Consider the following 24,910-nt stretch of genomic DNA (forward strand, 5'->3'; position numbering starts at 1 on the left):
TCCTCTGAGGCCTCCCTCTTTGGTGTTTAGATGGCTGCCTTCCTGCTGCCTCTTTATGTGGTCTTCTCCCTGGGTGTGTGCTCACTTAGGGTCTCCTTTTGTGTCCAAACTTCCTCTTATAAGGACACAGTTAAGACTGAATTAGAGACCATCCCAATGGCCTCATGTCACCTCATCAAAGGCCCTATCTCTAAATTGAGTCACATTCGGAGGTACTGGAGGTTAGGGTTTCAACAAAGAAGTATTTTGGTGACAGAGTGGGGGTGGATCACAATTCAGTATCAAGAAGCCTACTATATATGTTATTTTACACCTACTTTTCTTTTTCCCACATAACACATAACAGTAAATACATCCTGGCATCATTCCACCATTGGATATTCTCTTCACTCTCCTTTATAGCTGCAAAATACTTTGTCAATACACCCTAGTTTATCCAACCAGTCTCATACTGACAGACATTTTGGTTTTTTGGTTTTTGCATTACAAAGGGTACGGCAAAAAATAACTTTGTTCATATGCCTTTTTGCACTTTTGTCATTGGATCTGAGACAGATTCCCAGACATGAGATTGCTGGGTCAAAAGGTAAATTTGTTTCATCAACTTTCAAAATAGATCTTGAACCCCTAATACGTAAGACAGTTGTAAGGACAGTTGTAGTGCTTGCTATGGCCAAGCATCATTCTAAGCATTTTACAAATACTAACTCATTTAATGCACGCAACAAGCTTATAAATTAAGCACATTACCTTTATTTTAAAACCAATAGAGAAATCAAAAATCTTGCCTGCCATTCCACTGGTAGGAGGTGGTCAAGCCAGAATTTAGAATCCAGGCTGTCTGGCTTCAGAATGTGCACATTACCCCTTACACTGAATGTTAACACCCTCACTGACATCTTCTCTACCCACTTCTCACCTTCGGATTCAGCTAATTCAGATCGTCTTGCACAACAATCAGGTTCTTAAAAAGCTTTGCCCTTAGTTGAAAACAGAATTTACATTAGGACTGCTAAGGACAAATCTTGGCTTCCTTTCCTCTGGCGCCCCCTGTAGATGACTCTTGGCACTAGAAAACATACTTTTCCTTAACACTCCTTTATTGCTTGAAATCTCACTAACTATTGCTTCATGTTTACTCCAGAACTTTTATACACGGACTTTTATTTGAAATGGTATAGGCATATAATTACCCTTCTTTTTCTTCTTATATGACATGCCTTCCACTTTCTCAATCATAGGTCTTTTCGTTTTTCTCTCCAGAGACCTTCTCCCTGGAGCACCCTTTCTTCCTGCTCAAATTGGGACTGGTTGCTCTTCTGGGCTGGCTGAACAACCACGTTTGGAGATTTCCCTTGCATTGCTCTCCGGTATTATTAGATCCACTGTGTCCTGAATCCTTAAGCTTACTTCCTCAGTTTGCTGGAGTATCGCCTTTAGTAATGCCCAAAGAAAAACTTTCAGAATCCTTGAAGTGTCTAAATGTCTTTATTTTCTTCTTTTACACCTAATTGAATTTGATTGGGTACAGAGTATTGGGCTGAAATCAAGTTTTGTTCAAAACTTTAAAGGTCCTGTTCAATTACCTTTCACCATTCAGACCGCTGGTAAACTTGATACTCTCAGATTCTTGTTTTCCTGGGAGGAAAAGTCCACTTTTGTTGTTATCCTTATTGTTCAATTTCATAATGACAGGCTGAAGTCCTGGCCTTTTTTTTTTAATTGTACTAGGCATTCAGTAGACCCTTATAACCTGAAGACTCTTTTCTTCCACTATTGGAAACCCTTTCTTTTGACAATTCTTCTCATTCTATCTTCTTGTTCTCAAATACCTACATAGTCTCCTAGATTCAGCTTTCACATCTCTTACTACTAGTCTGTTTCTCTTTTGCTCTACCTTCTGGGATACTCCTTTATTCTCTAGTCCAATGACTAAATTTTATGTATTTATGAATATTTCTCCCTCTGCTCCTTTTTTATAGCATCATCTTCTTAGTTTGATGCAGATAATATTTTCTTAAACTGAGTACGTCAGGTCTTTTTAAAATAAAGTTTCCTTCCATTCCCAGAATAATCTCTTTCTGGGGTCAGTTTTTCAACTTTTAAATATAGATCTCTCATCTATTGTTTCTACTGAGTTGTCTGATTTTACATAAGAAAAGACTGGATAAATTGGTCTGAGAGTTCCCTCTGTTTTCCAGCAACTCTGTTTCCTGCAGGGAAATCCTAATGGCAGCTCTGTGCAGGGTGGGGCAGGGCAGAATGGGGTGTCTAAACCATAGGCATTGCTTGAGGGCTAGAGCAAGCTGTCAAGACTATGGGACTTTCCAAATGCCAGAATGAGGGCTTTCACCTACAGGACATCATCTGTTCTGAGATGGGAGAACCTGACAGGACAGGGAGTGGGTTGCCAACTGGTGCAAACTGTCTCATATACAAAACTTCAGTCTTTCTGTTTTCTATTACCACTTCCCACTCTCACCTTCCACTGGACCTGCCAATACTGGGCACAGAGTCTCCTGGGATCTTGCTATGTGCTGGCTGGTTCCCAATACCTCTCTGACTCCCTCCAAGCACATTCTGGGCTGTAAATCTACATCTTTCGTCAGTCAATGTGCCCTCGTCTGCTTTGTCTTCCAGAGATTCACTGAAGGCTGTCCTCTGTTGCTTAACATCCTTCCACCCTTCCTTCCTCTTCTCATTGCTATTCTGAGTCTAGTCTTTTTATTATATCAATTATTTTAATTCCAATGCATCCTGGGAGGGGTTAAAACAAACCTTAATGCTCAATCCTCCTTGAACTTTCTGGCTATCGATTTTATGTCAAAATGTACATGTATATTCTTTGTAGCAGTTTTTTTTTTTAGTCTGAAGAAAACCAATTTCTGATGTAATAATAAAGAAGTATGCATATTTTTTAATTTATGTGTATTTTTTTTTCAGCAAGGGGATCTTTCAAAGGAGTGTGATCTAAAAGAGGGATTGAACCAGGAAAACTTTCAGTTTTTTCGGCTTTGCTGACCTGCAGATGTTTGGGCCATGTTTAAGTCAGTTTTTGTTTCATGGAACAAGATGGAAGTTTACTAACTGTTTTGGGGGGGTATTGGGGTAAGATTGATGAGCTCAGTTTCGGAAAAGTTGGTATCTGAGGGGCTTGTAGGATGGTTTAAGAAGAGAAGTCTAGTAGGCCATTAATCATGTTTATATATCAGACAGATTTGGGACGCACCAACCATGCTGCCAATGACATCACCCAGAAAATATACAATTTAGAATGGCAAAGAGGAGCCCTGGGTAATACAAACTAAGGGTGGAAGGAAGGAAATAAACCTGTAACAGAGACTGTAAAGGGATGTTCTGTTATGTCAAATGCTGCTGAGGTGGCAAGTAACTAAGCATGAGACCTCAAATCAAAGGCTGCTCTTGATTGTCACTAAGTTTCTCAACACCTTGGGAAAATAATTCCAGAAAAGAAGTGGAAAGTGAGAGCAGACTTCACACAGTATCTGCAGCTATGACTGCCATAGGATCACGGATGTGAGTCTCTCCAGAATCAACGTTAGATGGGAGGGGGGCGGTGGGGGACCAATCCAGAGGAGAAGTGGAAGGAAAGGGATGGAGAACGGACGTTACTGACAAGAGTTTGCGAAACAGCTCAGGCAGTTTGAACAAGGAAACGTAGGAAATAATGGTATATCTGAATGCTGGAGGGTACGCGAAGGACCCAGAAGATCGTTCATACCAGAAGAGGTAGGTAAGGGAGTGAGAACGCTGGCAGGAGAGGCCGCTGGGGTCAGCAAATGGGACAAAGTAGTGTGTACTATTAAAAGCAGGAAGGTCTTAGGTACCAACAAGCTGTGGGGAAAGGCAGAGGAAGGCCTGGATCACTGAAGTGGTCGAGGTCTGGGGACTAAGTTAAGGTGCTAGATCAGCCATCCATAAAGAGATCGTGAAGGTCCCTGAGCCAGCACATGCCTTGAAGTGTTGAAGAAGATGAAGAGCCAGTTTCTAAATTCTCCCTTAAATACGGGAAGAGATCCAGCCCTGGCAGAGGTGAAAGCATACAAGGGCAGATGGCACACTCATCTTTGTCTAAGAAATTAGAGGATTCCTTTCATAGGGTGAGATTAGATGAGATTCAAAGGTAAGAATCAATTTAACACTTGAGTGCTGAGTTTTACTGTGCTGAATGTACATAATACAATGAAGAAAATACAAAAATGGTCCTCGGGTAATTATAGCTGGTTACATATATTATAAACTTTATATATACATATATTAATACACACACAAATATAAAAAATTGCCTCTGGCCCTTTCTATTCTATGATGATTTTAATACTCTTGGTCTGATATTAACTAGAAAAATTTTGTTTCCATGCATTCCTAATCATACAACAAAGATATGTACCAATTCTACTCTTACTGTATCTTTAAAGACGCACTTACCTGATTCTTTTTAGGAAGTACTCTTCCTGTGGGCTTCCTTTCCTGAGATTTCCTCCTACTAATTTTCTTTTCTTTACAAGGCTGAGCTTCTGTATTAAATAAGTTGCAAACATTCTCTTCTGCAAAAGTGATCAATTGCTATAAAGAAAATTTAAAGGAGGGATATCACAAAACACAAGCAAGTGCATTTTGATGTATGTTTCTCACATTTATTTACCTTCCCACACTGTTTCTACATTTTCTGTCCCACTTCCTTTTAATTCACAAGTTCCACTGCAAGTATTTTAACCATCTTAAACCCAAATGGGAGAAAAGAGTAATTACCAATTTCTGATCTTATTAAACATATACCCAGAAGCTATTATGCACTCTGTCCATTATTTTAAAAAAGAAAAAAAAAGTTTAATATTAGTTATTTCTTTCTTTTTTTTTTAAGATTTTATTTATTTGACAGACAGAAATCACAAGTACGCAGAGAGAGAGGAGAAAGCAGGCTCCCCGCCGAGCAGAGAGCCCGATGCGGGGCTCGATCCCAGGACCCTGGGACCACGACCTGAGCTAAAGGCAGAGGCTCTAACCCACTGAGCCACCCAAGTGCCCCCACATTAGTTATTTCTTCATCAATATTTACTAAGCATCTACAATTTAGCAGCTAAGTGCTGTGGAGTTATGGGAGATGGTGGGGTAGAAACATGTACTTAGCTTATCTAAATGTGAATTCTGGGTTTATCACCCAACAACTTCAGCTAAAAGGCCCATCATGGTATACTATATGTTTATAAATTTAGACAAAAATCCTATTTTATCTAATTTAATGAAATAGGAAAAGACATGCATTCAGTGGGAGTTATGCTCCTATGGAATAGTTAAAACCCAGTGTTAAAAAAACTGGAAAAAAATTAAATATTTTATGAAAAGTTATAATTATGTCATTTTCTGGGTCTGTTAATTACACATTACTCTTCTCCACTGTGAACCTCAATAAAATTCATAAAACCACACAGACCCCAAACAAATGTTCCAAACAGATTACCTTCTACATTAACACAAACTTTGAAAGCACCTTGTTTTACTGTATTTTTCTTCTAACAGAATGAAAATGTAATCAGAAAAAAGAACATTACAATCGGTTATATGTTATGTAGGTAAGGTATTAGCTCTCAATGATATTAATCAAATCAAGATTTTACCCATAATCACATGATTATAAAAACAAAAAAATTTATAGCAAGATTTAAAAACAAATACATTGCCAAATACAAACACTTACACTACTTCTGTTAGAGGCCCGTGTTATTCTACCAGCTTTATGGGAGGCTACCTTCTCATGGTTTTTTGCAGAGCTGAAGGTATCAGTGCCTGATGAAGAAGACAAGCAAAATAAGGGTAGCTAACAAAAAGTTGTAAGAGTCATCATTTTTCAGTTACACTGGACATTGTTTTGGATATGCACCTTTGCTTTTAACATAATACAGTATCTAAACATAAATAATTAATTACCAAAACTAAATTTTGAGATCCAAAACATGTTTTAAGATTTAGTTTACTGAATACCCAGAAATTTTTACCACTTTCCATGGAGAATGCATGCCATTTAACCCTAAGATAACACATGAAATCAGATTATAATAAATGCCATATTTTCACTCATGTCCATATATTTCAAGCTACATTTTATCCAATGAAATTGCATAAAGGGCATTAAGATGATCATGAAAATAATTTTTTTAACTTACAAAATTCAGGTTAACTATTTCATTTGATCACTTTTAATGTTGTATATGAAAGGCAGTATAATGTGTAAAAGAGCATGGGCTTTGGAACAGACTATGCTTCCAGGTTTAGCTCTAACTTCACATTCCAGGTCTTAGATTCTGTACAAGTGAATCTGGTTTGTGTCTTCCAGCCAATGAGAAACCACTAAGGGATTTCTTTCAGGGGATTTCTTTCAGGGGAAAGACATGCATAACGGTTCCCATGACATTTGTCACCCAAGTCCTGTCTTGCCTTGTCATGATCATAAAGCAGCCAGGGACTTGAAAAGTGCAAGTGTCCAACAGGCCAACTTAATGTTGGTGAACAATTCTGGACCCTGGAAAATGATGCTTGTGATCCACATCATTCATTTGTGTTAATTGTCACAAGGAGCTTACTACTGACAGGACTTGAGAGGAGAACTCCATTGCCTGCAGGGACTTGAAAAAGAAGGCCCACCATCTACGGAAGTTAACTGTGGGTGATTACAAGGTATGAGGCCTGGATGGGCAAGAGACAACTTTTTTTTTTAAAGGATTTATTTATTTATTTTAGAGAGAAAGCACACAAGCAGGGAAGGGATAGGGAAGGGAGAGATTTCAAGCAGGCTCCAACTCCCTGTGGATCCTGGAGCCCTGCACAGGGTTCAGTCTCAACCACCTTGAGATCATGACCCAAGCCGAAATAAAAGAGTTGGATATGTAAGTGGCTGAGCCACCCAGGTGCCCCAAGAGACTTCTTGTAAGCTTTCTATACTAAATGATTTTTCAAACCAAGTATGCACTGTTACAATAAAATTTTTTAAAAAGGAAGCTAAGTTTTAGTTTCATAATGAAAATGACACTTGTCTGATTTTAAGATAAATAAAAGTTACTACCTGAAACAGTCTCAGAGATTGAAGACTTATTAACAGGACTCAGAACTGCCAATGATACCTGAAGAGGTTCTATGTTTTCCTAAACAAAGAAAAACAAGAGTAGAAATTAGACATCTTTAAATCCAGTGGACATGTAATGTGCCCAAAAGAAAAAAAAAACATTTATTTTTGTAGATGGAACTGGGGTAAGCATACAGATGGGAAATCAATAAAAGATTAAGAAAAAAAAAATCAGAGCAAAACAAACATACTGAATATAAAAATATTTTACAATATTTACCAATCTTTAATCAAATTGTTTACTAACTACAGTCCGATAAATGAAATATTAAATGGAAGCAGCCATAATGATGCACTAATAAGTTACTCTGTGGTCTACTTAAAAATCACATGTCCTAATTCTAAAGTAAATAGGATATTCCATTAATAAACACAACCTAACATTTCAGTATTACTCAGGGGAACTTCAGGGAAAATGGCAATACAAATGCAGATGTCAAATATTTTCTTTCCCACATAATTGACATTATCATGGTAGCTACTGATTTTCATAAATAAAACTTGTCAGTTTGAAGAAATTTTCAATAATCACCAGTCTGCTCAGAGTTCTTATCAGAAATGACCATATGATTTCCTTAGTTTGTTAATATGGTGAATTATAGACTGTTTTTCAGATATTAAACCAACTTGCCATCTCTGGGTTAAATCTCAGTTTGTGTTGATATAGTACCTTTTTATGTATTATGTTCATGAGGTAATAGTTTTCTTACAATGTCTGATTATGGTAGCAGGTTAATGCTGACATTTTTGAACTGGGCATTACTTCCACCTCCTCAATTTGCTTGAAAGGGTGTACACAAAATTAAGAATTCCTTAAGTGTTTGGTAGAATTCATTAGCAAAATCATCTGGACATGCAGTTTTTTCTTTGTGGGAAGGTTTTAACTACAACTTTAAATTTCTTCAGTTGATATAGGGCTAATGAGGTCATTTATTTCTTCTAGTGTGAGATTTGGTTGTTTTCCAAGGAATGGGTCTAGTTTGCCTATGCTGTTGCATTTATTGGCATTAAGTTTTTCATTATACTTCCTTATTATCTTTTTATCTGTATCACCTTTCTAAAACCTGTTAGAAAATGCGGTCAAGACATGTTTTATTCCTTATATTGTAATTTGAGTATTTCTCATAATAGTCTGATTAGAAGTGTACTCATATCTTTCCAAAGCATAATCTTTTTACTTCAATGATTTTTTTCTCTATTTTTGTTTTTTACTTCATTGATTTCTGCATTTATCTTAATTCCTTCTGTTCACTTTGGCTTTAATTTTCTTTTATTAGCTTCTTAAAGTAGAAGTTGGAATCATTAATTTGAGATGTCTCTTATGCTGAAATACAGGCTTTAATTATTTCCCTCTAAGCTACTTTAGTTTAGCATTTATAGCATACATGTTTAACTCAAATCACTTTATGTAAAGCCTAAGAACACCTCCCAGCCTTCATGCCATATTACTTTTGTTGTATTTCTTACTGACATGTTATAAACCAAACAATATGCTATCATTATCCTTGCTTTAAAGAATGCTTTATAGAGTTTTAATAATAAAAAAAAAGTCTGTTACATTTGCCCACATGAGTTAGCAGCTTCAGTGGTCTTCATTTCTTTGTTAGATTTGTAATCAGGAGCCATTTTGCTTTCGACTAAAGGATTTCCTCTAACATTTCTTCTAATGCTAACCCACTGTGGCAATGAATTCTCTCAGCTTCCAGATGTCTGAAAAAGCCTGTCCTTCCCTTTGTTTTGAAAGATGGTTTCACTGGATATAGAATTCTAGGTTGGTAAGTTTTGTTGTTACTGTTTTGGTTTTTTCCTCCAATTAAATGCTGCTGCATTGCCCTTTGGCTTGCAGTTTGTAACGAGAGTTCGGCTGCCTCTCATGTTTGTTGTTCTTTAGGGTCACGGGTCTTTTTCTTCTACGTCCTACCAGGCCATATATTATGGTTTCTAAGTAATGATGTGTCTTTGCATATTATTTCATATTTCTTATGCTGGGAATTTGAACTTGAGGATTTGTGAGCTTAAAATTTTATCAAATTGGAAAATTTTCAGCCATTACGTTTCAAATATTTTTTCTGTTCTGATCTCTCCTCTCCTTTGGGGACCCTAAGTATATGCATATTATGTCACCTTAAGTTGTCCCAGGCTTATCAACTGCTCGTTTTTGTTCAGTTGTTTTTACTCTTTCAAGGAGAATAGTTTCTATTGCTTTGCTACATCTTTAAGTTTGCAAATCTTTTCTTTTGCAGTCTCTAATATGTTATTAATCTCATTCAACATATTTTTCTTCCCGAAGCTTTTAATTTTCAGCAACTATAAAGTCCAGAGTTCAAGTTAGATCTTTGCATCTTTCATGTTTTTAAACAAGTTCAAACTTTCCTCCACTACCTTGAACATATGAAAGACAGTTAAAGTAACTTTTTCAAAGCCTTTGTCTACAAATTCTACCATATGTGTAATCTCTGGGTCTACTTTTATTGAACAATTTTTCTACCCACTGGGGGCATCTTTTCTTACACATCTATAAGTTTTTAATTGAAATGTCAGGCATTTTGAGTTTAATGTTCTTTGACACTGAATAGTTTTCTGTTCTTGAGTTAGGTTATACAATGCAGTAAAGTTGCTTGGAGGAAAGCTGTGTCCTTTCAAAGTTTGCTTCTGAGCTCTGCTAGGCTTGTAGTCTAATTATGTTCTGCTAGTGAGGCAATACTCTCCCAAGTATCTGCTGCCCTCTGAATTACAAGGTTTTTCCAACCAATCATGTTGGTGGGAATACTTCCTGCCCATCTGTAAGCTCTAGGGATTGTTTCCTCTGCTCCATGTGGATAGTCCTTTCCCTGACATCAGGCAGTTTATTCACAATCACACACTGACCAGTATTCAGCGACAAGCTAAAGTGAACCCTTTCACATCTCCAGAGCTCTCTCTGCAGCTTTCTCCTCTCTGGTCCTTTGCCATGAGCTCTAGCCTCCTTTGCTTTCCCAGACCCCAGCTCCATTTTCTCAATTCATGGAGACTGCCAGGCTCCACCAAGGTAAATCCTTCCTGTGCTGTGGCCTGGGAAGTCTAGCCCAGGCAGTAAGCTGGGGCTCCTATACAGCTTGCCTCATTTGTTACTCTTCTCTTGGGGATTACTATCCTGTGCTTCCTGATGTTCAATGTCTGAGAACCACTGTTTTGTATGTTTTCTGGGGATTTTTTTTTTTTAGTTGTTTCTTACAAAAATGTCAATAAGGTCCCTCCAACTCCACCTTGGCTGAACATGGAATATTTTTATTTCAAAATATAACAGGCAAGGGAGAGAATAAATGATGGTCCCAATATAAAAATGGGTAAAGATTAATAGACAATTCTCTAGAGAAGAAATTCAAAGGCTTATAAACCTAGGAAAAAGGTTCAAACCTTATTAGTAAACTAAAAGTTTTCAAGTCATCTTTTTCTCTTATTAAGATATTTTTAAAAAGTACTGTCAATACCTAGGTTTACAAAGTGTAGTAAAATAAAACCATTTATACTGCTGTTAAGTCCAAAGTGGTACATTTTCTGGATGCTCAGCAATATCTATCAAAAAGGTAAAAAAAAAATCCATTTTTCATCCGGTAATTCTACCTGCAGAAAGTCATCTTAGAGGAAAAAAGTTTGTATTTACAGTGTATCAGTTCTAAGGTTGTTGCTCTCTCACATCTTTCCACCTCTGAAATCTGAGTATATCCTACAATTCATGGTGTGTGACAGCTTCAGTTCTGGCCCTTTTCTTGGTGATACATAAAATGATGGTACATCCTACAGTCAACGGTATTTAGGGTCATGAAATATGCAATGCACAAGATGTCATGGAAATATGAGAACACGGCTAATATCCCGTACACCTGTCATGATGAGCACGAGGTGGGGGGGGACCTACCTAGAAAAATGCATTAATTTATACCATGACACATCATTTAGTCTGTTTCATGATTTCAAAGCATAATTATTATTATTCACACAATACAGGCAAGGCCTGATGGAAATAAAAACAAGTTTGTTTCACATTTTTCACACTTACAAGATTCTCCCCCTTGTCATCAAAATTTGGTTGTGATAACTGTAGCTGCACAGGAACTGGTGATTGCTCAAGTAGCAGGGGGCTGACACCACTTAAATCCTTTTTGCAGACAGGCGTTCCTCCTTTACGCAACGGAGTATTTGCTGGCAAAGACTCATCAAACACCTCAGGGCTTAGGTCCTCTCCAAAAGTAACTTTTTTCCTCTTCCTGATATTTAGAAAAGCTGGCACTTTGCAATTTTCTTGACCTTCTGTAGATAATAAATGGGTAGGTTAAAAAAAATTGGGCTATATTTCTTATCTAAAAATGCATATCCTAGAATCTTTTAACATGATTAGATTCAGCTCTTATCCATTTAATAGAAAATACAGTTTGTAGAAAAAAGAAATTCAAAATGGAAAAGGTTAAGAAGTAGTTCTAAAATATGATAATAGATTTTAAAGTAAATGTTGCAGGAGTATCTTAGAAGTTTAGAAAACTGGAATATCAATTTTCTTTACAAGTAGTACCGTTAAGAACAAAGGGGCAGATGAAATAGAGTAATTGTCTGTCCAAAGAGATTCCAGTCAACTGTCCTTCCTTCCCGTATAATGTGAGAAGCATCAAGGCATTTAGCAGATCACTGAAACTACCACATAGTAGATCAGATATTTCACAAGAGAAGAATACCATGAAGCTTCAAAATAAATGTGAATTTCTTACCTGCTTTTTGTTCTTTGCAACAGTTTGCAAGACTTGAGATTAAGCCTGGTTGAGTCCCATCATTACAGAGATTGTCACAGTGTTCCTAAACAAAATAAACATAAATGAATAATTTTACATATATAAATGCATATGCACTTTGGTAAGAAGGGCCACTCTGAACTGTCTTCCCAGGATAGATACGATGCAGTGTTGCAGATTACATTTACTTTCATAACTGTTCTGGCTTATTGACGTGGGCCACAAAGAAAAACTGGATGCCGTAAACATTACTTTAGTAAACAGTATTTTAGGTCAAGATTAAAGAACAGAAATCCATAATAAGGGCTGAATTCACTCCATCATTTTTAATCTGGCAAATGAAGATCAGGAAAATGTGAGTGGCTAGTTATACCACAGTTGGTGTCAGATAAGAGAACGATCTACAGGTATGAGAATTGCATGAAAATAAGAAAACCAAAAGGTAAATGGCATAATGGGGTGTTTTGTCTTTTAAATATGGGAACCACACCTTTTCTAAGTTCTTGAGTTTGGAACAAGGGAAGAAGGTAATGTCTGTCCCTGTATACTTCCCCAAAAGCTTGAGAGAGTTGGCAAGCTGGGGAGGGGGGTCAGCCCAAGTCCTGAAGCACCAGAGAGGGTCGCACTCAACACAGGGCCCCCAAGTGATGCAGGTGGGAGCCAGGGTTGTGGGCTCCATGAGTCACCTCCAATTCATCACCTGCTTCCTACACCCTGGACCAGCTCCTATTTTCTAGGGCTGTTCATTGACTCCACTGCCCCCGTTCTAGGAGCAGCACCTTCTCTCAGCGGCTGTCCTGCCCCCAACAAGCCTCTTTGAGCAACTATCCCTCAAGTCCACTTCATCTTCCTGATCAGGGAAATGCCTTTATTTGTGAAATAAGCGAATGTAAAAAACAAAATTCTTGAGAACTTTTAGGCTATCGTTAATTAAAACAACCATGAAAATTAGCTCATGACTCAAACTGTATACACCTGCAAACTTTAGAGAGCTCAGTAAAAAGATCATTGATCATAAAAATCTTCATAAATTTTCGTGTTAGGACTTGTTGTTGGCTATGTAATGCTGTTAATCAGTAAGGGTTATATGGATCACGAAGATGCTAAGTCTGTTTGAGGAGAAGATAAAACGAATACAAGATATGAATAAGCAGTTTTGCATAGAGACCCACATCAGCTCTTTGACCGGAAAAACTGTTAAAATGTTTAAGATAACCGGTGACCATAACTATTCATGTCAATAGAAGACGGCTACCTCCTTTTAGCTTTAGAAACAGATGTGTAGGCATGGTTATATATTTAAACGCCTGTGGATTGAAAACAAAATGACTTCTCATTTGCCAGGCACTGGTGCTAATTTCATATTATTATTGCAGTTAATGCTCAAATCACCTTGTAAGGTAGTTACTAGTGTTGTCCGTTCACAGATAATGAAGCCAGGGTACAAAAAGGTGACATAATTGGCCCAGCTCTTGAACTGGGTTCAAGTGAGGATCTGAAACCAGGCACTTGGGACTCCAGAGCCCATCCTCTCCACCTCTCCAAGTTTATAGCCTGCCATGGATTTCTGTATCAGATTTATCTGGGTTCATTTAATAACCTCAAGCCTAGGTTTACTTCAGATGGGGGTAATATTCTCCTTAGAGTACTAGGGCTGCATGTACATGATCTATGTCAGAACTGTCTGTAGACATACTCAAGAAGGGGCGCCTGGGTGGCTCAGTCAGCTAGGCATCCGACTCAGGTTATGATCTCAGGGTCATGAAATGAAATCCTGCATCAGGCTCTGTGCTGAGCATGGAGTCTGCTTAAGATTCTCTCTCCTTGTCTCCCTCCATCCCTCCCTGCCACAACTTATGTGCATGCACACTCTCAAAAAAGTAAATAAATAAAATTTTAAAAGACTCAATAAATGCCAGCTAGTTCCCATCAACCTACTCTTAGCTCATCCAAGCTGAGTTTAGAGAAACATACAGGCCTGTGAAAAAGCTATCTCTGAGACCAAATATTTTAGGTGGAAATAACTAACATACATTAATAATTATGAAACTCTCATACAATACAGTCTGCATATTTCAAATTCTACAAGTTATATTCTATGCTGAGTTTAGAAAGAGAGGAAAGAAGAAAGGAATGAACTCTCCACAGTGCTCTAAGTAAGGAAAGGAGGGGAAAACATCTGAAACCAGTATGACATATACAACAATTCACAAGAATTGCTTTAAGTCCAAATGCATATTTATTCACTTTGCTTTAGGAAAAGGAGCTCTAAACTTACCTGCAGGCCCTCTGGAAACAGCTTAACAGAGGGTTTCTTTAGCACAGAACGAAGTACAAAGGTCTCAGAGGCTGAAACATCCCTCGTACACTGTGAAGTCACCAGGGACCTGACTTCAGGAGTGGTGTCTGTGCTCACTTCCATCAAACTGTCAAGTGGAACAGCATCCCTTGATCTTTTGCCCTCTACGCACTTGGCAACCATGATTCCTTCAAAGGAAACATGTAAACAAGAGAGGTAGAAGACATCTGAATCAAGTGTTCTACACCAAAAATACTGTGCATTTGCAAAGAGACTAACAAACACATTAGAAGAAGTTGACCCCAAAATATCCAACTTAGGGCATAACATCTGGAATTTCATTTGAATATGTAAAGAAGAGACGTGGTGCTGGCCATAGTTTCCAATTCAAATCTAACTCCTGAGGGTAAAGGTAAGCAAGGGGTTTTGGCTGCCATGAATCTAAGAAGAGTGCCCAGGCCTCCACACATGACCCCCATGCTTTGCACTGGAAAACTAACCTGAGCTGAACAATGGAGGAGGACCAATTTCATGCTGGAGTCAGAGGCATTTCAGGATGCAAAGGTGGTGCAAGGGAGAAGATGGGATGTGAGGAGAGAGATGATTAAAGAAAAAATTTCATATGCTGTGTGTGCCCTCAAACAAGGCAAGGCTTCCTCCTGCGTATTTTTTTTCCTCACAAGAGAGCCTTTCCTTATGATCGACGCTTAACAAATATATATTGGGTACTTATAATATGACAGGAGCTCTTTTCCAGGTGCTAGAAAGACAATGATCAATAAAACAGACAAATCTCCCATACTCTAGGGGACACACACACAATATAAGACACCCAGGAATGGTAGAAGGAGAGAGGGAGCTACACCTATTAAAGGTGTGCATAGCATGAGGGACCCCTATGTTAGAATTGTTCTCTAGCTTGTCTGCAACATGGTCATATAAGTCTATAGGGGATAAAAGTACATGGAACTAAATATATACACAAATGAGTGCATGTAAAACTGGGGAAATCTGAGAAAGAGTCAGTGGCTTGTATCAGTGTCGATTTCCTGCTTGGGATACTGTATGATCACTACCCAAGATGCTACCACCTGCGGAATTTGGGGGGTCAGGGGGACAACACTGGATCCCTTTACATATGATTTTGTACAATTGCTTGTGACTCTAAGTCACCTCAAAATAAAAAGTTACAGAAATGTATAGGTAACAAGTAGTAATGTATGCCTTTAAAGGAAATAATGTCAAAATTAAGGGGATATGGCAGGACAAGGTGGGAGGGGGGAGTTGCTGTTTGGAGGTGTTCAGGGATCAAGCAGGCATTTGAATGAAGTAAGGAAATGAGCCATGCATGTATCTAAGGAGAACCTTACATGCATGAAACCAAGTGCAGAGAACTGAGATGAGAATGTACTGGACACATAGAGGTAGAACAAGACCAGTGTGGCTGGAACAGCATGAAAAGGAGAAGAGAGCTAAGAAGCTCCAAGAGAAGGCTAAGGACTAGGTCAGGTATGGACTGAGTCCCATTCTAAGTAGGGTGGGAGGTCAGTGAAAGATTTTGAGAAGGGGAATGACACAGTATAGCTAGCATTTTAAAAGGAGCACCCTAGACGCCATGTAGAAGACTCCAAAGAGGGGGGCTGGCAAGGATGGAAGCAGAGAAATCACATAAGAGGACGCACGAAACAACCCAGGCACGAGAAGGTGGGAGTCTGGACCACAATGATAAGTTAGGGGGTGGGAAGTGGTTAGACATCTACTATATCGTCAAGATAAAACCAACAGCACTTGTTAATGGGACTGAAATTGAACTTTTTTTTTTCTTTTTTAAGATTTATTTATTTGAGGGAGAGAGGTGGGAAGAGGGGTAGCAGGAGAGGGAGAGAGAGAATCTCAAGCAGACTCCCTGCTGAGTGTGGAGCCCAACATGGGCTCAATCCCAGCACCCTAGGATCATGACCTGAGCCAAAGTCAAGAGCCAGACACTTAACCAACTGAGCCACCTAGGTATGCCCAGAAGTTTAACTTTTAAAAAGGAGGTGGCCAGTGTTATTCATTTGCTTTTGATGCAAGCAATTGGGTGAATGGTAGGATGGTTTATTGAGATGAAATAAAACAAAACAACAAAAAACAACCCAGAGGTGAGCAGACTGGGGAAGGAAAAATAGTCAAGATCTTCTTGAGTATTAAGTCTTAAGTCTGAGATGTTTATTAGACATCCCTGTGGAGACCAGAAAAGGCAGTTGGGTACTTAAGAGTTCAGGGAAGAGGCCAAGGACGGGTATTTAAATTCTGAAGTCAACAGCATGCAGGTAGCATTTAGTGTTGTGGGAATGCCCACAGAGAGAAAAAGCCCGAGCGCTAAAGGCATTCAAATGCTTGAAGGTTAAAGGAAGTCAGAGAAGAAAATAAACAGACAAATAAGGAATGGTCAGTAAAACAGGGAAGACAAGAGAGAACAGCGTCCCGATTCCCAGTAAAGAAATGGTTCATCTAGGGAGGGCAATGGCAGCTCTGCCTGCCATGCTGGGGCCCTGAGAAGAGGGTCTGTTGAGAATGCCTAATGGGATAGCAATGAAGAGGTGATCAAGGCCTGTTTGGAGTGGTGCAAGTGAGAATGGGAGGCAGAGGAGACAGAGCACCACCTGCTCTTAAAGGGAGTTTTGCCATAGAGGAAGCAAGGAAATGGGGTTTTGGCTGAAGGAAATCCCGGGACAAGGGTCAGTTTAAGAAGGGAGATAATACAGCACACTCTATGTTAATGGGAGACGTGAACAACTCAGAACAGAGGGAACACCTCAGACAGGAGGTCCTCCAAGCGACAAGGGATCACTGTGAAGGGATTGGCCTTGGGTCAGAGCACAGAGGATCTACTGGAACAGGAAGGAAGGGGGAGGGAACAGACGCTTGTTCAGAGGAGCATGAGCATGTGGTGGTGAGCGGCCCAGGCCATTTGCCTTGGACATATTTCGTTCTCTCCATGACAGAAGCATCCAGGGACAAAGAAGGGGCACCAGGGAACTTTACCTCAGTCATTCATGAGTAGGGCTGTCAGATTTAGCAAATACAAATACATGAGGCCCAGTTCAATTTTGAATTATATCTAATTATTTATGTGTATGTATGTTGATATAAAAGAAAAAATACTGCACGAAACATACACTGTGTAAAGCAAAAACAGTGCAGGATTTAAAATGAATATAAAAGTAATATAGAAGTTATCAATAGTGTAAAGGGCCAAAAAAGACGTGGGTGGGCAGACAGGAAATAGAAACTTTACAAACTGTCTGGATCTATTTCCCCTAACACCAACTCTTTTTGGGTTCCAGGACCCAAGTCCAACTTGGGTGAAGGGGATTCCCCACACACAATGCCACCAAACAATTCTGACACCAGCAGGTGGTCCAAGAACTCCAACCCAAGCCTGACCCTACCCAGAGACTGCATCAGGTTCCATAGGTCAAGGGCTAGTCCAACAAGAGCATCCCTCACTCATTTAAGATGCCAGTCTGGGACACCTGGGTGGCTCAGTCAGCTGGGTGATTACCTTTGGCTCAGGTCATGATCCCTGGGTCCTGGGATTGAGCCCTACATCGGGCTCCCTGCTCAGCAGGTTGTCTGCTTCTCTTTCTCTGCCTTTCACCCTGCTTGTGTGCTCTTTCTCACTCTCTCTCAAATAAACAGATAATTTAAAAAAAAAAAAAACAAAAAAAAAAAAAAACAAAAAGCCAGTCCCAAGTCCTGGGCTGTCACTGGTGCCTCTGACATGCTACAGACTGGAGGTTCCAACAACCTCCTCCTTGGATTTCAGACACCAGTCACAAGTCCAGATTGCTACCTAAACTTCTGACTGAGTGGCTATCAATCAAGAGGTTCTCTTAATGTTCTTTTAATTTGCCAGAGCAGCTCACAGAACTCAGGGAACCACGGTGTTTACCAGTTCATTAGAGGAAATGAGAAAGGATATCAATCAACAGCTAGATGACGAGAACAAAGGAGAGGTCTGGGGAAGAGGTACAGAGCTTTCATGACCTCTTTTAGAAGTACCACTCTCCCCACATTTCCATGTGTTTGTTCACCAACCAGGATGCTCTCTGAACCCTGTGTTTCTTAGTTTTTATTGAGGCTTCATTCTGTGGCCATGAATGGTAACGCCATTGGCTGATTCAACCTCCAGCCCCAAGCCCCTCATCAGAAGTCAGGAGTGGGGCTTAAAGTTCCACCCTCCAATCACATAGTTGGTCCTCCTGGCAACCAGCTGGTGGGGTCCAAAGGCACCTTGTGTCACCTTTATAGCTGTATTTTCAGGAACTGTGGAGGAAGACCAAATCGATCTGAAAACCGTGTATTTGGTCATCTATTTATTATTATTTATTCATTCAGTAAATATTCATTTAGATAATGAATATAAATATATATTTTATAAATTATTATACTACGCTGTCTTTTACATGAAGTTGTACAACATTAACTCTAAGTAGACTGAAAGGTTAAGAATGTATTCTGCAATCCCTAAGGTAACCTTAAAATGATGCAATGAGGTATAGTCTGAAAGGTAAATGGGTAGGGTTCTAGCGTGGCTTTCCAAAAAGAATATTTCAAATAAACCCCAAAAAGAGAGAAGGGAAACAGAGGAACAAAAATCGGAACAGAAAATGCATGATAAAAACGGTAGATTTATAAATCAAACCATATCAATAATGACTTAAAAGGTTAATGGGCCAAATGCCCCATGGAAAGCACAGGCTCTCGGAATGGATAAAAATGCAAGGCCTAACTCCGTCTTTAAGTTTTACTTTAAAGATAAAGACACAGGTAGGTTGATAATAAGCCTAATACCTTACTGGTGACTTTCACACAATACCGGCATACTGATTTGGGGAAAGTTTTGAACGCTGGTCCCTTTCCACACTTAAAAACCAAAACCAAAAACAAAAACAAAAAAACAAAAAAACAAAACAAAACCAAAAACCAAACAAAACAAAAAAACAACACACACGCAGTGTTTTCTCTTACGAAGTATGTGTTATATGTTCAGACATCCTGGTTTTTTTTTTTTTAAAGATTTTATTTATTTGACAAACAGATCACAAGTAGACAGAGAGGCAGGCAGAGAGAGAGGGAAGCAGGCTCCCTGCTGAGCAGAGAGCCCAATGTGGGGCTCAATCCCAAGAGCCTGGGATCATGACCTGAGCCAAAGGTGGAGGCTTTAACCCATTGAGCCACCCAGGCGCCCCAAGACATCCTTTTTTTTTTTAATAACCGATTCTGTCAACTTGGAAATATCTCACTCTTATCATCAGCAGTTTAAGTAAAAAAAAGTCCTCTCTCATACAAGAATTCTGAAACATTTCTACTAGACCGAGAGCTCCTAAAATGCAGGGCACTGCCTCAGTTTCCCCAAAGATTAGTAAACCAACCACAAATGTCTACTGAACACATATTTCAATAGGTGAACTGGCACAGGTACTAGGTACTATGGAAAGATTAAATACTTACCACTTGAAGCCTCTGTGAACTCGGAAGGTGAAACAGACTCTCCAACTAAATATCCAGACCGTGTTAAACCAGATTCAAAAGATTTCTTGGCAGAGGGATAAAATTAAAGAAATATTAAGTCTTATTACTTACAAGAGTACTGAGATCTTTGTAAAGATTAAAGTAGTATAGATTATCTAGAAATCTGATCTTAAACCAATCACTACCTAGCTGTTAGGAAAGCATATAGGGATTGAACTAAAAACACCGTAACTGCAGCCTAAACATCCTACTGAACAAATTTCAGCTCCCGAGGAAGTCTGGAGGGCACGTTTTGTTGCCTTACTGTTAGAAGTCTAGAAAACTATTCTGATTAACTTTAAAGAGGAAATTCTCAAAAGTAATGAAGAATAGGGGTGTCTGGGTAGCACAGTCGGTTAAGCATCCAACCATTGGTTCTGGCTCAGGTGATGATCTCAGGAGAGAGAGGTTCATGAGAGAGCCTCATGCCGGGCTTCATGCTAAGTGTGGAGTCTGCTTGAGATTTTCTTTCACCGTCTCTACCCCTCCCACTTCTGTTCTCCCCCACCACCTCTAAAATAAATAAAGAAATCTTAAAAAAAAAAAGGCAAAAAATGTTATGTAATTATTTAAAAATGTATCAATAGCTAGGAAAAACATTAATAGCTAGGATAGAAAATACATTCCTATTAATGTGGACACCATTTCTAAATCATGGTGTATGCCCAAAGTGCTGATGAAAAACTATTGGTTTTGCTGGATGATAATTTCATATCAACTAGAAAAAAACAGAGGGAGCAGAAATTATAAGTGACTGTAAGCTACAAATGAAACCTACTGGGCCCCCAAGAATCTTAACTATCAAACATTTATTATGCCAGTCCAAATCAGATCAACAGAATAAGCTCGGAGTCTTTGTGACAGGGAAGTTACAGATAAAAAGTTTCAGATCTAATGGTGTCAGGTGTCTGCTCTAACTAAAGATATGGGAACCAGCTGTGTCACACCAGAACTAAAACATGGAAAGCCCATGATGAGAGAAGCAGCTTCCTGTTTACATGTGAGTGAAAGTCAAGGATCCTCAATAGTAGTATTTAATTCATGGAGCTTACGATCTTTTAATAATCTTGACAGGCTTTAGGTAGTCATAAACAAAAATCCCTAAACCTACTTGAAAGAAGTGAGCTCAGCAAAGGAGATATTGCTAAAGAGCACCCTGCTTCCTAGCCAGTAATAAAGCAGGTAGAGGCAGAAAAGCCAAGTGCAAGACCTCTCAGACTTGAGCAGCACAGCCCATAGAGAATCTTCAGCTCATTTGCCAGTTGTGTAAATAATATGCTCCTGTTTCTGCCTCCTCCAGCAGACTAAAAGCTGCTCGAGGGCAGGACCATAATTTTCTCACAGCTGTACCATCGGTATCTAGAACAATACTTGGCAAGCAGAAAACCGCAGGGCTTAATATTTTCATTAAATGTTTGTTTGTAACCAAAAGCAACATATTCATCAGAACTGTCTAACCAATAAGCTAACAATAAAAAAATTTAACAAGTAGGTGATTCATACACACACAGCGTAATTGAAAACTCAGCTACAATGTAAAAAAACAAGGTACCCTAGCTGGAAAAGGGTTCTGACAGTCTTAAAACTGTCCAGCCGGAAAAACCAAAGCTTCCTTTTCCTAGGACTCTGGTCAGTGAATTACCTCGGAAAAATCTGCAGGTGCAGCTTCAATAGCACACATTTTGCCTGTATTAGGAGAAGGGGCACTATGGAATATCTGGAGATGAACGGCGTCCATGAGATTTTCATCAAAGCCACTCTGAGAGGATATCCTTCGACGCTTGGATGATAAGTTTGCAGGGAACTCAGACTCTTGACATCCACCAAGATGTTCCTTTTTGGCTATACACAGGCAAAAATATTTTCTTTTACTATACCACTTTTAAGTTTTGCACATAATAATTTCAGTAAAATATAATGCTTGAATCTAAATATTTTATCAATTAAAAGTACATCTTTCTATTCAGAAGAAATCTAGCTGGAAGATAAGAGAACATCACTACTAAAAGGATAATAAATATTATTAAAATTTTTTTCTAGATTTTAAAAATGTACAAAGATATGCTAATATGTATTTCCATTTCTGATATAGTATCTCACTATTTTAAAATATACAATGAAACCTTCTTTTTAACTTTTTTTTTTTTTTAAGATTTAAGAACACATGTAAGCAGGTGGAGGGGCAGGAGAGGGAGAAGCAGGATCCCTACTCAGCAGGGAGTCCAAAACAGGACTCCCATCTCAGGAGCCCGAGATTACGACCTGAGCCTAAGACAGATGCTTAACTGAGTCAGCGAGGGGCCCCTCTTTTGAACATTTTAAAGGATGTGGTTATGTTCTAATACTGGTTCTGCTTTGACTGTGTATGATTTTATGAAACATACAGCCTAAATGTGCCTCAGTTCTTCCCAGCCACAAAAAGTGAATTTGGTCGTCTACAGAACTAGAGTAATCATGTCAGTAAAATATTTTAAAATGCAGGTCAGGAGTGAAAAATAGGTAAGTTACAAACTACAAATACAAACGAGCATGTCAGAGTGGGTCACACACTAGGGAGGTAGATGAATGGGACTTGAGTAAAAGTGCTCTGTGTGTGAGGAGGTGTTGAAATGTACCTGAAGATGGTTCAAGAAACCAAAACAAAATCGTGTGGAACCTCAGCGTGCAAAGCACCAAGGAATGGTTATGATTATGGTAATGTCAAGACTTTGTTCAATTCTGGTGTTTCCAATGCATTGTGATTGCAAATTCAGAAGTGACAGGAAAAAGTAACCAATCTAAAAGTTATGGTAAAGAGGAGGACAGGCTGGAGGAGTCAAGATGGTGGAGAAGTAGCAGGCTGAGACTACATCAGGTAGTAGGACATCAGCTAGATAGCTTATCTAAACATTGCAAACACCCACAAATCCAACGGATGTTCGAAGAGAACAGCAATTCTAGAAACAGAAAATCAACCACTTTCTGAAAGGTAGGACTGCCGGAGAAGTGAATCCAAAATGACGGGAAGAAAAACCGCGGGGGGAGGGGCTGGCTCCCAGCAAGCGGCGAAGCAACGGAGCACAAAATCAGGACTTTTAAGTCTGTTCCACTGAGGAACATTGCTCCAGAGGCTAAACCAGGGAGAAGCCCACGCGGGGTCAGCGTGGCCCCAGGTCCCGCAGGGTCACAGAAGGATCGGGGGTGTCGGAGTGTCGCAGAGCTTGCAGGTATTAGAACAGGGAAGCCGGCTACAGAGACAAAACCGAGAACTAAGCTCACAGCTCAGGGTTTCCTTGAACCCGTCGCAGGCTGGGTGAGCTCAGAGCGCAGCTGGAGGCCGGGGATACAGGAGCAATTGGGCGCTGTTCTCTGGGGGCGCATTGAGGAGTGGGGCGCACTGAGAAGTGGGGCGCAGGGCTCTCGGCTCCTCCAGGTGGAGACTGGGAGGCCGCCATTTTCATTCCCGCCCTCCAGAACTCTACGGAAAGCATTCAAGGGAACAAAAGCTCCCCAAAGCGAACACGAGAGGATTACTTAGTCCGCCCCGGTAAGGGCAGTGCAATTCCGCATCGGCAAAGACTCTTGAGTCACTACAGCAGGCCCCTCCTGCAGAAGATCAACAAAAAATCCAGCCAGGACGAAGCTCATCTACCAAGGAAAGCAGGTTCAATACTTAGGACAGCAGTGGAATGCCAGAGGAGGAGAAAGCAAAGCACGGAACTCATGGCTTTCTCCCCATGATTCTTTAGTCTTGCAGTTAAGTCAATTATTATTATTTTTTAAAGATTTTATTTATTTATTTGACAGAGAGAGAGATCACAAGTAGGCAGAGAGGCAGGCAGAGAGAGAGAGGAGGAAGCAGGCTCCCCGCGGAGCAGAGAGCCTGATGCGGGGCTCGATCCAAGGACCCTGAGATCATGACCTGAGCCGAAGGCAGCGGCTTAATCCACTGAGCCACGCAGGTGCCCCTCAATTATTCTTTTTTAAATTTTTTTTCTTTTTTTTTCCTTCTTCTGCTAAATTTTTTTAAACTTTTACCCTTTCTTTTTTAATGTTTTTTTGACTAGTTTATCTAAGATATATATTTTTTCTCTCTCTTTTTTATATTTTTTCTCTATTTTCTTTTTTTAATTTTTATCTTTTTTTTTTTTCTGAACCTCTTTTTATCCCTTCTCCCCCCCACAATTTGGGGTCTCTTCTGATTTGGTTAAAGTGCATTTTTCTGGGGTCCTTGCCACCCTTTTAGTATTTTATTTGCTCCTTCGTATCCTCTTATCTGGACAAAATGACAAGGCGGAAAAATTCACCACAAAAAAAAGAACAAGAGGCAGTACCGAAGGCTAGGGACATAATCAACACAGACATTGGTAATATGTCAGATCTAGAGTTCAGAATGACGATTCTGAAGGTTCTAGCCGGGCTCGAAAAAGGCATGGAAGATATTAGAGAAACCCTCGCTGGAGATATAAAAGCCCTTTCTGGAGAAATTAAAGAACTAAAATCTAACCAAGTTGAAATCAAAAAAGCTATTAATGAGGATCAATCAAAAATGGAGGCTCTCACAGCTAGGATAAATGAGGCAGAAGAAAGAATTAGTAATATAGAAGACCAAATGACAGAGAATAAAGAAGCTGAGCAAAAGAGGGACAAACAGCTACTGTACCACGAGGGGAGAATTCGAGAGATAAATGACACCATAAGATTAAACAATATTAGAATAATTGGGATTCCAGAAGAAGAAACAGAGAGGGGAGCAGGAGGGCTATTGGAGAGAATTATTGGAGAGAATTTCCCTAATATGGCAAAGGGAACAAGCATCAAAATCCAGGAGGTGCAGAGGACCCCCTCAAAATCAACAAAAATAGGTCCACACCCCGTCACCTAATAGTAAAATTTACAAGTCTTAGTGACAAAGAGAAAATCCTGAAAGCAGCCCGGGAAAAGAAGTCTGTAACATACAATGATAAAAATATTAGATTGGCACAGACTTATCCACAGAGACCTGGCAGGCCAGAAAGAGCTGGCATGATATATTCAGAGCACTAAACGAGAAAAACATGCAGCCAAGAATACTCTATCCAGCTAGGCTATCATTGAAAATAGAAGGAGAGATAAAAAGCTTCCAGGACAAACAAAAACTGAAAGAATTTGCAAACACCAAACCAGCTC

General features: G+C 39.5%; 1 protein-coding gene across 2 annotated transcripts in view; it reads right to left on the reverse strand.

Moving 5' to 3' along the window:
• CDCA2 (cell division cycle associated 2) overlaps positions 1 to 24,910 on the reverse strand; it is a 53,998-nt gene that overhangs the window by 10,573 nt on the left and 18,515 nt on the right. For both annotated transcript variants that reach the window (XM_045986373.1, XM_045986363.1), the window contains exons 6-13: positions 21,405 to 21,604; positions 19,703 to 19,787; positions 14,183 to 14,391; positions 11,884 to 11,968; positions 11,181 to 11,431; positions 7,082 to 7,160; positions 5,720 to 5,808; positions 4,450 to 4,587 (exon numbers count right to left, since the gene is read on the reverse strand). In XM_045986373.1, coding sequence (XP_045842329.1) covers positions 4,450 to 4,587; positions 5,720 to 5,808; positions 7,082 to 7,160; positions 11,181 to 11,431; positions 11,884 to 11,968; positions 14,183 to 14,391; positions 19,703 to 19,787; positions 21,405 to 21,604 — 1,136 coding nt within the window. The remainder of the gene's footprint in view (positions 1 to 4,449; positions 4,588 to 5,719; positions 5,809 to 7,081; positions 7,161 to 11,180; positions 11,432 to 11,883; positions 11,969 to 14,182; positions 14,392 to 19,702; positions 19,788 to 21,404; positions 21,605 to 24,910) is intronic.

The sequence above is a fragment of the Meles meles genome, chromosome 2 (genome assembly GCF_922984935.1).
Source record: "Meles meles chromosome 2, mMelMel3.1 paternal haplotype, whole genome shotgun sequence".
Taxonomy (NCBI): Eukaryota; Metazoa; Chordata; class Mammalia; order Carnivora; family Mustelidae; genus Meles; species Meles meles.